Source organism: Myripristis murdjan, chromosome 12 (assembly GCF_902150065.1).
Source record: "Myripristis murdjan chromosome 12, fMyrMur1.1, whole genome shotgun sequence".
Taxonomy (NCBI): Eukaryota; Metazoa; Chordata; class Actinopteri; order Holocentriformes; family Holocentridae; genus Myripristis; species Myripristis murdjan.
This window is the reverse complement of record NC_043991.1, coordinates 13920236-13931182: the sequence shown is the minus strand read 5'-3', so window position 1 is coordinate 13931182 and position 10947 is coordinate 13920236. Positions and strand designations below refer to the sequence as shown.

The window sequence follows — 10947 nt, the reverse complement described above, 5'->3', positions numbered from 1 at the left end:
GATATAGAAAGCTCCAGCCTTCAATGGGATTTTGAATTTAAGGTATGGAGACTTTTCAACCGAGAGTTCTGTAAGTAAAATTCCAAAACTTGCATTGCTCACATTTTGTCCTAAATCCTCTGGAGCTACAGAATCCATCTGGTCCACACTGCGCAAGCTGCCTCAGATGCAAGACCACTGCCTATGAGCTGCCTCGCAAGAGCAAACGTCTGATCTGTTTATTCATGGTGATACAGTGCAACACAAATGTGTTTTGCCAGAGAATAATTTGTGAGCTGCTGATCAAATCCGGCTGATTAAGAAACCAACCAAACAACCAGGTTTACTGAGGATGTCTAATTTCACCAGGTCCAAATGGTCTCTGCAGTTCTTAGTTTTTCTGTGGAGCTTCAGCTACCCAAATTTGCTTGTAGCCTGGCCGGGGAAGGGCCGAAGCCTACCCAAAGACCAGATGGATCCTAACGTAAGGGACTGGGGAGACTATTCAGACCTCCTACCACTGGGTCCTGGCTTGGAGTTGGACCAAGACAGAGGACAAGCAGGAAACAAGGGAGAAGAAGAGCCATCATCCAGCCTGTCTCCAGAGCTGGATTTCCTGGCTGACTTTGCAGGTAAAATAAACCTACCTGTGTGTCTGTCTATCTTCGACATACAGTTAGGGATCAGATTTACATTCCCCTTTACTCTAACCTTCACAGGTAAGAAACGCTTGTGGGTGATAACAGCCCCTTCTCACAGTGATCACTACCTCCGTATGATGGAAAAACAGCTGCAAGACATGGAGCAGGTAGAGTACTGAGAGTTATATCACCCACTGAGCCTCTGCACTGTGTACTTTACTAAGTAAATGTACTGGTTCTAAAGGAATTTTTGAAAAAATAAATATATATAAGGGCAAGACCCTCTCTAACTCTTGTTATTCCCTCTGTTTCTGTCTGTTTCCCCTTGTTTCTCTTTCTCTCTCTCTCGCTCACTCTCACTCTTTCTCAGGAGGGGTTGAACTGCCGTCTAGCAGAAAGGGACACCTTCATCATCGTCATCATCCAAAATGCCATGATGGAAGGCAGAATCCAGAAAACGACCTTCCAAGGAGAGGCCACAGTCGAGAGCCTGGACCCTGACACTGTCTCCAAACTGCTTCACTACCTAGAACTGAACAACCAGGTAACCAGTGAGTCTGCCTCCTAACGGACCGAATTTTGACTGCCTTGATATAATACTGCAATAATTGTGTTAATCCAGATATTCATGATAATATAAGGGTATAGAATACTACAATAAAAGAACACAGACCTTTTATTGAACTCAAACTATACCTTTTGTTTCTTCTTCATTGGTTCTTTGCCTTTGTTTGGCTCCTTCAATTCAACAACAACTAAATCGGGACCAGGCATTTGCTATGCTGGTACTAAAGAAGAACCTGCGGGTCAGCGAGCGGTTCCCTTACCCAGTCCGGGTTGAGGCGATTTTGGAACTCATTGATCAGCTTCCCATGAGGAAACTGGAGAAGATCACCAGAAAAGGCAACCCATTGAGGTTCTTTTATCATGCTTTATCCCTTACTGTATTACTAGAGATTTTATAGATCTTACTGATGTTCTGACAGATATTGCTATGCCCATTATGTATTTTGTTTGCAGTTTCTAGAAGTCCTCTGTCAAAATTCCATTTGATCTTGTTTTATTAGGTGTAATGTCACCAAAAAGAGGGTGGTGAAAAAGAAAAAGATGAAGAAGAAGATGGTGCTCAGCTCTCAGAGGCTGGGGAATGTAACCTCTGTGGTGGCATTACGCAGAAAACCCGCCGTGAACAAAAAAAACGCTCTGAGGAATAAAATCCAGGATATTCTGAATGGGCGATCCAGGTTTGTCATCCGTAAGGTGCCTGCGGTCGGATCTACAATGGGAAAGGACTCGAGCAGAAGCAGAGCAGCCTCCAACTCACAGGAGAAACAGACGACACACGGTCCTCTAGTTAAAGTGAAGGGCAATGAAGAGGGGAAGACTAACAGGTGCCATCTTTTGTTAACTTTTCAAAATTTTCATCCATGTTTCAAATTTGGCAAACGGGACACTACAAATTTTTGCTTGGCTTTCATTTAAATTCTAATTTTATTTGGTGTTATTTAAGCAATATCACATGAGAGTGAGTTCTGTTATAGTGAATATCAGCACGACGGTGATCGGCCGAAGATGTATTATAATACACCATATATAATATATCATATATAATACATCATATACAATACATATAATATAATATGATAATATACAGTAGTAGTGAAATGTCAGAGTGCTGTTGTACTGAATATCAGCACTCATGGAATACCTCCTGCCAAATCAATAACTGATCTAACTGTTTTATAACAAGTGATATACCATGCTCTATCATCCCCATTCAAATGGCAACATACTCTATATATTTGCCCACGAGGGCAATGATGCATTTTTAGCACTGAAAGAACTACCAAGTCAAATTTTATTGCTCTCATTGCAGGCATGACTCCACTGTGGAAGCGGGAAAGAAAAAACATGGAGTAAAAGACAGCGAGGCCGAGAAAGAGCACAACACAAAGGATGAATCACGGGACAAAAACACCTCAAAGAAGAAGGGCAAAGGGAAGAAAGGGAAGAAAGGGAAAGGGAGAGGGAAAAAGTCCAACAGGGAGACAAATGAAAAGGATAAAACAGCCCTCAATGAGTTTTTGGAGGCTCTAAAGGGGACAAGAAGGCTGATGGTGAGAGCTTTGTCGTGTCTTATCGGGCCTCCTCTTTTCTGGCTCTGTCATTTTGTCCCTCCCTACCTGGCTGTTTAACCGCCTCTTCTTGCATACTGTGTCAGGCTCTTTACTTCCCTATCTCTGATAACTTCCCTTTCTCAGCGCTCCACACTGGGTGCCATTGTACACAACTCCCATCTTACATCTATAGTATTATAGAGGCACTACAGGATATTCAAAACAAATCTGTGGGTGGAACAACAGTGCATGTAAAACCTGAGACTTTTACTACATCAGATATATCTAATATGACAGATCCCACACTTGGTCAGCCCTGTCTGTATGTAATGTATTGGTAGTAAATGCATATTACACTCCTTATTTTGGAATTTGAGTTCCTTTACCATATTTGTGTGTTTATTTTATTATGCATTCTGTTGTGTTTATATTTACCATGGTGGCAGGTGATCTCAACTCCCAGTAGCGATGCAACGCTGTACGTCCAGCAGAGAGAGGAAAACCAGAAGCAGCAATGTAACCTTGCTGTCAGGAAGGTCACCGTGGCAACCATTGTGGGTGAAGGAAATGATGCTACGCTCAGCCTGCACCACTTCCAGCTGGGTAGGAAGTGAAGTGTGTATACTGTATGTGTGTTTTGTGTGACTCTCTGTACATGCAACTATGCTGCGGTACATGTGAATGCATCTAAATACATGCTCATCTGCATTTTTTCATACTGTTGGATATAACAACACTATGGTGGCCTTTAAGTGCAAAAAACCTAAAACACAATGGCATTTCAGAAGACAAATTAGAATATCCAAAAAGACCAGCTGGGGTGGGTGGGGGCTCTGTGGCTCTGTGGTGGTGCCCTGCTGCAGCGCCGTGGGTCCTCTGCCTACCTGAGGTTTGGTGGGCCCCTGGGCTGCGGCATTCTGGCCTGGGCCGTGGGCAGCCACCAGCGCAGATGTCAGCGTTTCCTGACCTGGTTCCTCTGTACTCAGCCAAACAAACATTATGTGTGTGTGTGTGTGTGTGTGTGTGTGTAAAGCACTTTGTGCTACATTTCATGTATGAAAAGTGCTCTATAAATAAAGTTTTGATTGACTGATTGATTTTGATGATAGGGTGATATTTTAAATAAGGGCTTTAATATGAGAGCTGTGCTGTCCTCGCCAACTGTCCCGGCTACAGATGTGGCAGACTTTTACGAACGCATAATGCATTCACTTGAAAAAAGAACAACTGCCTCGTTTTTCTGCATTAACGAGATAATTATCTCAGAATTCTGAGAAAAGGGAAAAAATTCTGTCCTCAGACTCTCCAGAATTTCACACGAACTTCATGTGAAAAATGAAATGAATTCAGACTTATATATAACATAAGAATTTCCAGTACCTTCTCTGTTTTCTGAAATGTCCATACGTTTTTTATTTCATTTTCTCTCATTTTCTCTTCTGAAATGTTGTAATTTCTTTCCTTAAAATTTAATGTTGTTGTGTTTTGCACTACCGGAGCACCATACTATACAGTTTACATTTTTGTGCATATTCCATGAGTGTTTTCATATTCTTTGTTTTGTTTGATTGGTTGATGGTTTCATTCATATACCAGGAAGTAGTGCAGTGATTTTGAGACTGAAATGGCAACATCACTGCATCAAATCAAATATTTTGCTTGAAGCAACAACACTGTGTACGACAGTGCTACTGCACCTGAACAGATGGAAAGCCCTACCGCACTTGTTGTTTATGTACTAAATGTGCACCACTCCCTTGTGTTTGTGTGTATGTGTGTGTGTGTGTGTGTGTGTGTGTGTGTGTGTGTGTGTGTGTGTTCCAGACGCTGAGCCTCCATTCAGTGGCCTCCCAGAGGAGTTGTCAGACACAGAGCTGATCTCTCTGCTGAGAGAAGACCTCGGCCTGTCGTCTCCTGACCTTTTCTCCATGACCGTCACAGACTATGACATCAAAGCCAGTGTAAGCAGATCTCTATGTATTGTTTACTGTCTTTTAAAATGATTTGCCTTTTCTTTTCTTTCTTTCTTTCTCTCTGTCTTTCTTTTTTTTAACTTTCTTCCTTCCTTTTGGTATAAACGTGCTTACATGCATGCTGTTTTCCAGCATCACCCTGCTATGCACTATGCACCATTATGCAAGTTTACTTAGGGACAGAAGTTAGTGTCTCTAAACTTGTGATATTTATAATGCCAGTTATAATATCCATTCAAGTTCCCAAAATCACATGCATAATTTAATAATAAAAAACCTAACCAAAATTATATTCCCTGTATAAACTAGCATTTTCTGCCCCATCATCTTTAAAAATAACTTGTTATTTGAAGAGCGTGTAACTAAGTGTGACTTAGTTATTCTCTTTGCCAGATTTGTTTCGTAATTGGCTTTATCTATCCCCCAGAGAGTGTTTGAGGCTCCTCCCTCAACCCCTGCTCTGTTTGAGTACATTGACAGTTTCCCCTCACGGAGGTCCGAAAAGGAGAATGAAAGAAAGAGTCCTGTGGTCTGCTCCAAAGACCAGCAACCGTCTGGAGCTGACAATTCACTGCTCAGGTAAAGTGTTTCACTGCTGATTGCATGGTTTCTTCCCCCCTACCCATATTCAAGAGACTTCAGGGCCTTTTTCAAAACATCATCAGTCATCAATCGTGTGGAGATAAAGATGTCCCAGATTAATATGGCAGCATATATTTAGCAAAAGGCATGGAAACACCCTGGGCAAGTCACCAGTCCATCACAGGGTAAAGATACACACAAACACGTTCAGAGCAATACCTAAGAGAAATGTTAGAAATTCACCTGACCTGCGTAGCCTGTTTTTCGACTGTGGCAGACTGTGCCACAAAAGGAGAACAGGGAGGGAGAACATGCAAACTCCACACAGAGAGGACCAGGGCATGATGAGATGCTTGTTTATAGTGCCATGGTGGCTTAGTGTTTAGCGTTGTCAAGGGAAATCTCATTTGCCTGTAGTCATGGGTGTGAATGTGAGTAGTTGTCTGTTTGCCCGTAAGTGAACTGGCAATCTGCCAAAGGATTTTCCCAGCCATTCGCCCAGTTTAGGCTTTAGAGAAAAGCAAGGGTTTGGCTGATCACTACAGCATCAAATGTTACAAATACAAATATCACAGCCCCTCTATGTACATGCAGGTTCATGTCTAAGAGGAGACTGCTGCTCATCTCCGCTCCCTCTGAGGATGACTACTCTTTCCAACAGCAGCTCTCTGCTTTCAATGGACAGGAGTGTCATATGGGTCTGTATACCATGTTCATGTCCACTGATTAATACAACTTTTTTTCTTGTTCTGTATTTTTCAGTGTGATCTAGTTTTTTATTATTATTATTTTTTGGAAGTGTAGGAATGCCATCTTTTTCTACTTTTTGTGATACTGGCTATGCTGCCATGTGCTTGAGCTGCAAGGAGGCCCGAATCCCCAAATGCTTTCAGAGTCATCACATTCATATTGTTCTCTATGGTCCAAAGAAGTGGCTACATCTGCTGCTTTTGAGACAAATCTCTTCAGGGAAGTTTAAATTGCCACTTAATCTAGCAATAAAGTCACCAAGTTGACAGAGAGCAAGATAATTTCATAGCGAACTAGCCTTTGTTGCTAAAATATACTTGCTTTGGTCTTTCCTCAGGCATACGTCATTTTGCCATGTTGAAGCTGATTGGAGCTGGAGCCACAGCCTTGGGAAGCGTTGAGCTGTTTCCCCTCAATGGTGAGTTGGAGGACATGCATGTTAGGCAACTTTGAGGTGCAATTAAATCATTGCCTTTCAATATTTCCTCATGCCTGTTGACATTACACATTTTTTTTTTTTAATTCAATCGACTTGGGCACTAAGCAACAGTCTTGCAGTGGCACGTATAAAACACTGTTTTTTTCTGTCTGTGTGGGCATGTATCTGTGTGCAGCTAATCTTGCATACTACTGGGTCTATCAACCTAATATTTTTTGAGAACATTTATGACGGCATGATCAAGAAGCTCTGGTGGTTGCAGTGATCCAAAACCTTTGAAAAAAAATTTTTATGCTGCAGTTGAGTGTGAACTCCTTAGCTGGTTTTTCGCTGAAGTTTGTAACAGAGAAAGGGTAATATGTAGGCAGCGCCTCTGTATTTTCACTTCTCCCACTGGGCAAAAACAGAGGTGGTTTGTTGCTAGTCAAGCACGAGAAGGGAGATATGCCTGGCAGAGATCTGCACTCTAGTGAGTGCACTCTTCTAGTTTTGAACAACAGATGAACAAAAATATAAATCAGAGGTTGATCCAATGGTTTCACATGAGAATCTGCAAGGTCGCCACTGTGTAATTTTTTACGTTTCTCTGAGTGGTATATCCATACATTAGAACGCCATACATTATGCTGATTATGGAAAACACTGAAAAAAGTAATGTTCAAGCAGTCGTTCAGATTGAGATTGCTGCATGAAAGCAATAAAAATCACAACATGCACAAAAACTGTGCTTTTGAGGTTAGGCACAGCCAGTGGGACAAATACAAAATTGTTTTAGTCAGCAACTAAGCCTTGCCCCTAAAATGATAGTCAGTTAAACATGGTAACGTGTAATGATGAGGAAAAACAGAATATTATGATAGTTATATATTTATATTTTTGTTTCCATTTTCTGCCACTTTTTTCCAGGTCGTAGCCAGAGTGAGATTGAGCCCTTGTCTCGCGACACAGTTAACAACCTAAGGGAGCAACTGAAGATAAGTAAAGACTACTTCAGTATGCTCGTTGTAGGCAAGGACGGTGATGTCAAGGCATGGTTCCCGTCACCCATGTGGTCCTTAGATAACATCTATGACCTGGTGGACTCCATGGAGCTACGGGTCCAGGAGGAAAAGCTACAGAGGAGCCTGGGGATCCACTGCCCTGAGGACAGGGGAGGAGCAGGTGGTGAGGGAGGTCGCTATGGCTATGATGAAGGCGGAGCTGAGGAGAGCTACCTGTATCACCACACAGACGACTGATGAGGAACAAAGAAGAAAAGTCTTTATGGAAGATTGAGACAAAATGGCAAATATATGAACATTTTAATAGAATGGATTACACATAAGATACCTAATAAAACCAGAAATGATTAGATGTTCTTGTGGTAGAAATAGCTGGTTTAGGATGATAACCTCAAGGATCAATCCTCTGGACTTAAACCGATGTTGATGTAGATATTGGATATGAGAATTGACATGATTGATATGCTGGTTGTTTCGTGTTAACACAAGTTTAAATTTTCAAAAGTGGAGCCAAAAATAACAGAATACCTTAAATTTAGGACATGTTGGAAAAAAAATATGCTCCGAAAGCTTTTCAAAAAATTTGCTGCTGTATTAATGTTTGCTGATTGAAGCAACTATCTGACAGGAAGAATCTCCTTCCAAGGCCAAGTGATTTTGTATTTCTTGGCAAAACTTCTGTCCAACCTTGTTCAAACAACTTCTCTGTGTGAAATATGCAAACAGACAGTCACCCTGTTGAAATATTGCAATGCTGAAACTGAAATTGTACATACTTCCATTTTTTCCCTTTGTTTTCATTTCTTTGTTTCATTTGTTTTCTTGTTTTTTTTTAACCACCAAATGTTATTGTCTTGAGCTATGAAATAAACATCTGTTTTTTTAAAGAGTTGCAGTCTGCAGACACAAAAGGGCCATTAAAACAAGGAGGTATTGATGCTGCACTGTGTGCATGCCTCAGGACATGCTTTTATAACTGAATAGTTGTAACTTGTCAGAGAGCTGGCAGAGAGCTTGTCAACTGTTTAAAACAAATACACATGCCACACTGCGTCCCACAAAATGCCTCATAACTTCCACTGTGAATTTGAATTAATTGTTCCATTTGAGGAAATTTGGTTTGCAAATACTTTTTTACCATTGAAACATATGGAAATTCATCATATGCCATTAACAAACATCAAGTAAGACCAGAGAGATGTTCCATACAATGGAAAAAGTCACTCATCAATTCAAAATACAAGTTCTCTCTCTAGGCACAATAGCACTTTTCTGTATCCATTGTTTTACATCATCACCCAGAGAGCAAGAACGAGACTGTGTGGTGAACAACCATGACATGGCAGCACCGTTCAAATACTATAATAAACTACACATCAACTGGAATCTAGTTGTGTAGGAACCACATCCCATAACAAAGTTAATTTTAATTATCAAGTTGAGAAAACATGTCAGAAGTGATTTAATCTATGGATGTTTGAACATCAAGAAGTTTCCAAAAATGGACAAAAATGGAAAAATGGTGACTTACATTCAAATGCATATTAAAAAGTTTCCACAAAACACTAAAGATACATAAACGCAGCTGCTGGGTGCCGTAAGAGCAGCACTGACTAAATCCAGAGTCGATAAGCCACAGTGTGCTTCTAAAGGTTGCAAAACTGTCTATACTTGCCATTTGATGATTTAAGAAAATACCAGTTTCCACCATTATACAAAAAGCAAACATGAATATAATCCTCTTCTGGCATTTCTTACTTGCCAGGTGTTAATAGTAATGCCACAGACATCTTTATGGGTAGTGACAGACCAAGGAAGGGCAGCTCTGGTGTTAGCACTAATAATAGTAATAATGTTGAATGGCTTGTCGGGGTGGGTAAGATGAATTAAAAGCTTGACCTTTGCCCGGATCACTGGGTCTCGCCCTCTGTGAGAGCAGGTCTTGACAGTTTGGAATGAGGAAGCAAGGGAGTGGAGGAAAAGCACACTAGGAGTGAAAACAAACTGGGTAATGGATACTGAAGGAAGAAAGACGACAATGAAAGCACAGGGCAAAGGGAAAGAAGGAACATATTCATAAACAAAACATCTCATGTCTTGTATAGTACATGCTCCGATATGGGTGGCGGCACTCTGAATTACACCCCCAACCTTGGCAGTGTTGATGCCATTGCTAATAATCAAATAGCTATCTTTCATGAACACAGTAAAACAGCTAAAAAGGGGATGTATCGAGACTTAAACTCAGATAAATGAGGTGGATAGTGTCTGTAGACCTGAGCATGTCCCTGGCTGCACCACTAAGGAAAGTTGAACAGATAAAGAGGTGCATCAGTATTTGGGCTGAAGAAAGTACTCAGCAGGAGCTCAACTCGGCTGTAGTTATATCCTCATACGCTTCATGACTGGCATTTTATACCATGGAAACCCATCCAAAAGTCAATCCCAGACCTTCACAGGCTCTGAATGTCCCTGGTTATGGTTCCAGGTTTCCCTTGATAGTCAATAGGACTAAACTGGGCTTTAACAACTCGTGTTCCAGCCTTTCGACTTTTGACAGTCTGGTAGGTGGGGCATGTTGTACAGCTACTACAGTTTGCAGTAATAAGACCTGACCCATCACTATATTATTTGTCAGCACAGTATCTCATGTTCACTCCACACCAGAAGGTCCTATGAAGTTGGTGGGATAACCTCACTGTCTAGTCAGCTCTGCTATGACAATATTGCAATTCATACTTTTTTTTGCACCCAACAATGGCCCTAACATGTCGTCATATTTATCAACTTTGGAACATTACACAAATTTACATAGGTTTTCTTTTAATGACTCCTTGTTGTAATAATCACAAGGAGCCGTGCCGAACCTTTACTGTCAGGAACCCAAACGGCTTTAGGTTAGTAAAATCACTGTGTCTAAAATCACTTTAAAAACATAACTTGAAAGGCAATTTTAGCATAATTTATGTATACGTATTTTAATTCATTTAATTAATTTGCATTTGCTTATTTATTTTATAGTCAGCTCACAATTGTTATCGTTTTGTTAATTAAACTTTTAATGCAGTTAAAACGCAAGTCACACGTTTGCCAGCTTTCTTTACTGTGATGGTCTTGTCTAGTAAAGGTTTTAAAATCTCTCTCTCCTCAAAAAGCCCTAGGGGCATAACAGAGTTTGACACACAGTGTGTGTGACAGGTGGGATTAGAGGTAAGCATGAAGGCCAGAGTTGAAGAATAACAGGGAAAACATGACCAAATATATTCAATGTCCATGAGTAGCTTCAGCAAACTGAAATGCCATTATTATCCAATTAAATTTGAGTCTTGTCACATTTTTGTTTACCCTTGAGACAAAATAATTTTGTAAGCCATTGCATTGTTTAATATGGTTGCTATGGATTCCTTGTCGTCATAATTTTGCTGCCGTTCTGCCAGTGAGTGACTGTGCCTCCTGTTAGTCACT

At 40.8% G+C, this 10947-nt stretch overlaps 1 protein-coding gene across 1 annotated transcript; it reads left to right on the top strand.

Moving 5' to 3' along the window:
- Positions 1-331: 331 nt before the first annotated feature.
- ccdc80l2 (coiled-coil domain containing 80 like 2) lies at positions 332-7995 on the top strand. Its single transcript, XM_030065835.1, has 12 exons — positions 332-611; positions 699-787; positions 991-1163; positions 1384-1536; positions 1688-2011; positions 2497-2737; positions 3184-3340; positions 4562-4698; positions 5138-5289; positions 5887-5990; positions 6380-6460; positions 7388-7995. The coding sequence occupies exons 1-12, from the start codon at positions 332-334 to the stop codon at positions 7717-7719; spliced, it is 2223 nt and encodes a 740-aa protein (XP_029921695.1). The 3' UTR covers positions 7720-7995.
- Positions 7996-10947: the final 2952 nt, after the last annotated feature.